At 38.4% G+C, this 6000-nt stretch overlaps 1 protein-coding gene across 1 annotated transcript; it reads right to left on the bottom strand.

Moving 5' to 3' along the window:
• Window positions 1-1457: 1457 nt before the first annotated feature.
• Window positions 1458-4932, bottom strand: LOC144464483 (E3 SUMO-protein ligase ZBED1-like). Its single transcript, XM_078171534.1, has 2 exons — window positions 4680-4932; window positions 1458-4208 (listed from the first exon to the last, which is right to left on the bottom strand). Exon 2 carries the CDS (start codon window positions 4099-4101, stop codon window positions 2998-3000), a length of 1104 nt encoding a protein of 367 aa, XP_078027660.1. The 5' UTR covers window positions 4102-4208; window positions 4680-4932; the 3' UTR covers window positions 1458-2997.
• Between the last annotated feature and the right edge of the window lie 1068 nt (window positions 4933-6000).

Here is a 6000-nt window from a genome sequence, read left to right as displayed (position 1 = left end):
GCTACTTGACAGAGACAGCAAACTAGCTCTACGACATGGCCAAACACAAGTATAACGCTAAATGTATTTAACTGTGTGGACTTTGAACTAATGACTAAGGAGAAATCTGGACCCTGTGGCTGGACCAGTTGGGAACCATTGGCTTAAACTACCTGGTTTGAGGGGCACTATCACGACAGAAAAACCAGTGTTGTCTCGTGTCTTGAGAGCCACTCAGAAAACAGCGACAAAACATCTGATGACTTAAAAGCTGGTGAGAACAGCAATGTCTCAATAAGTAACAACAGGTTTAGTCGTCTGTTGGTCTTGAACAGTGGTCTGCAGCTTGGCAGATGTTGCGCTAAGGTGACACGCCATCCACCTTCCCTCCAGTCAGCCTATAATACATCACTTTAAAAACATATGATATATATATGAAACATGCAAATGTAATGTTTTTGTGGTTTACAGAAACGTAGGTCAGCATTGTTTCCTGGTGATTGTGCTGAAGAATTATACTATGTTGCAATTTTTAGTTTTAATGTGTTAATGAACATAAAATGTTTATGCCTTTTTGTCTTAACACCAACTGAATGTGTAACTGATATAGATGGATGTAAAAAAATGACAGGAATATCTTACAGTGTAATGCAAACCAATGTATTATTGCCAGCAAAGTTTTTGTGTGTGTGTATTTGGCAGTGCTGTTGTTTAATAATTTATAAACCTTAAAAGATAATGATCATACAGTACATTTGTATATGAGCCCACCTTCTGTGTAAGCCAGGTAATAATAAGGGCAAAGACTAACTGAAGTGAGCATGTTACCTGCCAATGCTGAAATTCAGAGGTGAGTGAAAAGTGTAAAATTGATCAAAAAATGTGATTTGTCTTTTACAGAAAAACTGTGTCACTCAGCTTGAATTATTTATAGTGGCTGCAATGTTATTGCACCATGATGCAGTTTCCCTTAATGAGGTTAACGGCTTGTCTGACTTGAACTGAATGACCTATTTAAATTTTTTTAATTTGCGAAGTGCTTTGAGTGTTTTCAGCTTGTGACCTGTCGAAAAATGTACAAGTCTAATCTTTCATCCAGTCGCGCTCTGTTTTTTCAACTGCCTTAATGTCCTTTAAAATGTTAAAATGCCTGTTGTTTGCTGAAACTACTGTATGTCCTGATTTATCTTATGTTGCTTTAAATACAGGCTATGGAGAAACACACACATTGTGGACCTTTTTTTTTTAACATTTTAATGACACTATGACGATTTATCACAGACACCACACAAACACAACACAATACTGTACAAAAACACAACACAAAGACAGTTTGTCAGAGATTACAGACTGAAATTCATCAATAAAAAGAATATATTTGATTTGGAGATCATTTTATCACCACTCCATCTTGAGGGTTATTGCCTGCTTATCTTTAGCATTTATAACAGTTCTTAAACAAAATTATGTGCCTCTTGTTTATATATTCTTTGATGAATGTCAGTGGTCTCTATAAAGCCCCTGTAGGGCTGAGGCTGCACACTCCATTATTATTAAATCTAGGAAATCATTCAGCCAGTTATTTAAACAAAAACAATTTAGTTTCCAGTTCATCAAAATGATCCTTTTTACAGAAAGGAATGCCAGTGTTAACAGACTTTGTATTACTCCAGATTTTACACCATCCACTTTAATCCCAAACAAACACACTTCTGGGCATGGTGGTACAGCCACATTTAGCACTGAACGTAACATATTCTGGATAGGGCTGGGTTAAATGATTATTTTTGCAATCGATTAATCTAGAAAATAGTTTTTCGATGCATCGATTAATCTAACGATTCATTTTTAAATCCGATTCGATTCGATTTCGATTCGATTATCGATTATCTCCCCATAATTTGACCTATATAGCAATTAATGCTAATTTATCTCCATGAATAAAACACAAATTTCTTCTTTCCAATATATTTTTATTATCAAGTTAAAAAATGAATTGTATTGAACAATACAACAATAAAGTGCACACAGTTGTAGTGCAATGGAATCCTATAATAAAAAAAATAATAAAATAAAACTTTCTTTCAATAAATAAAACTGCAAAAAACACAATCTGAACCAAAATCTTATCAACATAAAATAAATAAAAAATAACAGCAGCGGTGACAGCTGCAATTTACAAAACAACACAATGTGTGACAGCAGCAACTTAGCCTAATCATTTAAATCTGTGAAATAAATAACAAATAAATTCAAGTATTAGGCCTATTACAGTTAAGTGAACAGTAGTTTAACTTTTAGTTGTTACTGGAGCTCCCAGGACTTTACAAAGAATAATAAAATAAATAAAAATTTCTTTCAATAAATAAAACTGTTGTGCAAAAAACACAATCTGAATCAAAATATAAACATAAAATAAATAAAAAATAACAGCAGCTGTGTGTGTGTGTGTGTGTGTGTGTGTGTGTGTGTTCCTGCAAGAGCACTTGTGCTGCTCTACTGCTCTCCTTTATCTTTCCCTCTTGCTTTCCACCACCACTCTCACTCCGTGCGTGTGTGTCTGCTCAGGTGTGTGTGTGTCTGTGTTGTAGTCATGTATTGGAGTGGAGGAATGTTAGCATCTCAACATGCTCAGCTGTCAGGCTTGCCCTTTTTTTGCTGACAATATGTCCAGCCACTGAAAAAAGCCTTTCAGATGGCGTGGATGTTGCTGGTACAGCTAAGTAGGATTTTGCTAAAGCAGCCAGTGTGGGGAATCTTGCCTCATTAGCCCTCCACCATTGAAGGGGGTCACTGTCCCTTGGGATGGGGTTTTCCCCAAAATACATCAGTGCTTCCTTCTTCACTGTGTCCTCATCATCCTGGTGGTCTGGTGCCTCATTGCTGTCTTCCTCCTCAGAATCCGAGCCCAACAAAGTGTCCAACACAGACCTCCTCTTTGGTGGTGGAGTCGCTGAGGCTTCCCCCTCCTGCTGCCCCACTGCTGCCTGCTGGAGTGCTCTCTGCTCCCTTTTCAGGTCAAGTGCAACACTCTGAACTTTTGCTTGGAGTTTCAGAGCATCCTCTTGAGAAAGGAACTTCAATTCTGAATTTTCTGAAACGTGGATCAAGGGCTGCAGCAAGGAGTGACACATTTTTTCCATCCTCTTGAAATGCAGATACCAGCGGGTGCCACCTTGAAAGAATTTCCTTTTCTGCATGGCTCTGGAAAAGGTTCACGGCAGTAGAATCAAAGGATCTGTTGTGGGTGGATTTCAGTAGACCTTTCAGCAGGGGTGGGAGAACAGAAGCTGTAACATATGATTGCCCACTTAGGAAAACAGTTGCTTGCTCATAAGGCTGGAGCACCTCCTTCAGCTCACTCAGAAGAACCCACTGATCATTTTTCAGATCCAGGTAATGTTTCCCACGGTGTGTGACTTCTGGGTCTGACAGTGTGGCAACCACTGGCCACCGCTGTTCTAATAAATGTTCAACCATGTAGTATGAACTGTTCCATCTGACAGCTACATCCTGGATCAGTTTATGCTCAGGTGTGCCCATTTGTTGTTGTTTCTGCTTGAGTTTAGTGCTAGCTGGCTCACTTTTCTTGATGTGCTTCACAAGGCCACGTGCTGCTGATAGTGTTCTATCAATCGTGGGGTCCTTCATTGCATGGTTTACAACCAGCTGCAACGTGTGCCCAGCACACCGGTAGGATGCAACTCCAAACTTCTCTTCAAGGATGCGGAGAGCTGCGACCACATTACTTGCATTATCATGCACAATTGCAAGAACGTTGTTTAATGAAATGTGGAATTTTTCTGCCACCTTCTCCACCCAGGAGGCAATATTTTCTGCCGTGTGCCGCTCGTCAACTGGCAGTGTTGTCAGGTTGCAGGAGACAAGATTCCATTTCTCGTTGATGAAGTGACATGTTACATCGGTGGTTAGGGAGATTTTCGAATTCACCGCCTTTAATTTGTTCCGTAGTTTCTCCACTGATGTTTCATACTTTTCCTCCATCATACTAGTGAAGTGGCGCCTGGACAGCAGACTGTAACCTTGATTAAAAGTGGTGAGCATTTCTTTAAATCCCTCGCCCTCAATGATAGCAAGAGGCCTCATGTCCTTTACAATCATCGAAAGGATGCTCTCAGTAAGTGCAGCAGCCTCCTGGGGGGTGCAGGGGGTGTGTTTTTTTTTTCGTCTGATAGTAGTCCTCCAAACTTTTCTGCTTATCCCTGTCCCTGAAAACATAAATCACAAACACAGTGCACAGGTTAATAAAAATATATATTTCTAAATGATCTGCCCATATCAATAAAGTATAATAATAATAATAATAATAATAATAATAATAATAATAATAATACATTAACATAAAAGTTGAAAGTTAGAAAACAACAATGAATGTTGTATTTAAAAAAAAAAAAGACTGACAAAGAAATTAAAAAAAAAACTAACTTTAGCGTGTATTTGAGGAGTGTGTGTCTGTGTCAGTTAAAAAAAAAGTGTGTCAGCAAGAGGCGAGTGTGTGAGGGGTGTGTGTGTGTGTGTGTGTGTGTGTGTTTAAGTGGGCACATGTTCTGCGTGTGCGAGGCTGGAGCACAAGTTACGTGGTGCGGTTTGGATGAATGCACAAGTCACGTGGTGCGGTTTGGATGAATGACGGGGTTAATCATTGCAAACAAGGAAAGAAAAAAAAGTTGAAAACTTACGGTGTCTTCTCCTCCACACAAGCAGCTCCCGGGTGCCTCCTCTTAAGGTGCTGGTGCATCGCGGTAGTGCTTTTATGGTATGCCATCTCTATTTTGCACAGGTCACAGACCACCGAATCGTTACCTTTAGGTGTAAAGTACTCCCATACTTTTGACATCCTATTACGAGATCTTTTCTTCTCCCCCGACTCGCTGCTACTCGATGCCGCGGCCGCCGCCATTTTTTGATTCTGAGTGACGACGCATCGACGTGCAGTTTTTGCATCGACGTCATCGATGACGTCGACGCGTCGTCCCAGCCCTAATTCTGGACTCCTTCCCACAATTTTCTTATTTCTGGGTGAATGTGACTCGTAGCGTAAAAAAGTGCTTTGAGTGGTCAGATGACTAGAAAGGCGCTATACAAATGCAGGTCCATTTACCATTGTATTCAACTTATGTGGAGTTATATTTGTGCGGTGCAAAATCTTCATCTGCATAAGTTTGTATCTAACGGATTTTGATAAGTACACTCTAAAAAAATATGCTGGCTCAACTTAAAAAAATTGAGGTAATAATTTGCATGGATCTTTTTAAGTTATTTCAACTTAGCCATTATTCAGTAAATGCCACAAGACATCTCTAGTTAGGCAAACTCAATTACTTTAGTTCAAACAACATGATTTTTTTTTGTCATCTACAAGCTTAATTAAGTTAAACTAACTTAATTTAAATTGTGTAAAAAGTACTCCATTTAATTAATTTAAACTTAATTTTTTTACTTTCATTCTACTCAGAAATGTCTTTGCAAATTGTTACCTTAATTTTTTTGAGTACTAGTAACTTTTTTATCTTAAGTCAGAATAAATTACACATAGACATTCCAGTTTTACAATCACTGTTAATTAGAACATCAGTCAACGTCTCATTTGACTGACAACATTTGAATGGCATACAATATGTGTCTGTAGCCTCCATAACATACATAATGTAAATCACCCCTGTATAACTAACTCAAAAAGACTGAATATTTTGACAGTCATAGTTTGTATGTGGTATTATAGTGTCCCATTGTTCAAGTGGCAGGTGTTCACCCAGATCACATTCACACTGTTGTTTAGTTTATCCGTACTGTATTATTACAGAGAGAAATAAGTCTATAAAGATTGGATACTGTGCCTCTGTTTGTTACAATCTCTCTTCATTTATCTTTATCTGAGTCCAGTGTAGAACCTTGAGACGAATTTCTGCAATATGGATTTCAACTGTAAATACTGTGACAACTTTATTAATTAAAATTAAAATTAGCTTTAATTTCACTGAGTGTCATTATTCTCTCCTG

The sequence above is a fragment of the Epinephelus lanceolatus genome, chromosome 10, assembly GCF_041903045.1.
Source record: "Epinephelus lanceolatus isolate andai-2023 chromosome 10, ASM4190304v1, whole genome shotgun sequence".
Taxonomy (NCBI): domain Eukaryota; kingdom Metazoa; phylum Chordata; class Actinopteri; order Perciformes; family Serranidae; genus Epinephelus; species Epinephelus lanceolatus.
Note: the sequence above shows the minus strand (reverse complement) of the source record. Positions and strands in the feature narration are given on the sequence as shown.

What these genes read in the sequence shown, in the direction of transcription:
- LOC144464483 (XM_078171534.1), bottom strand. Translation starts at nt 4,101, where the DNA reads ATGATTGTAAAGGACATGAGGCCTCTTGCTATCATTGAGGGCGAGGGA.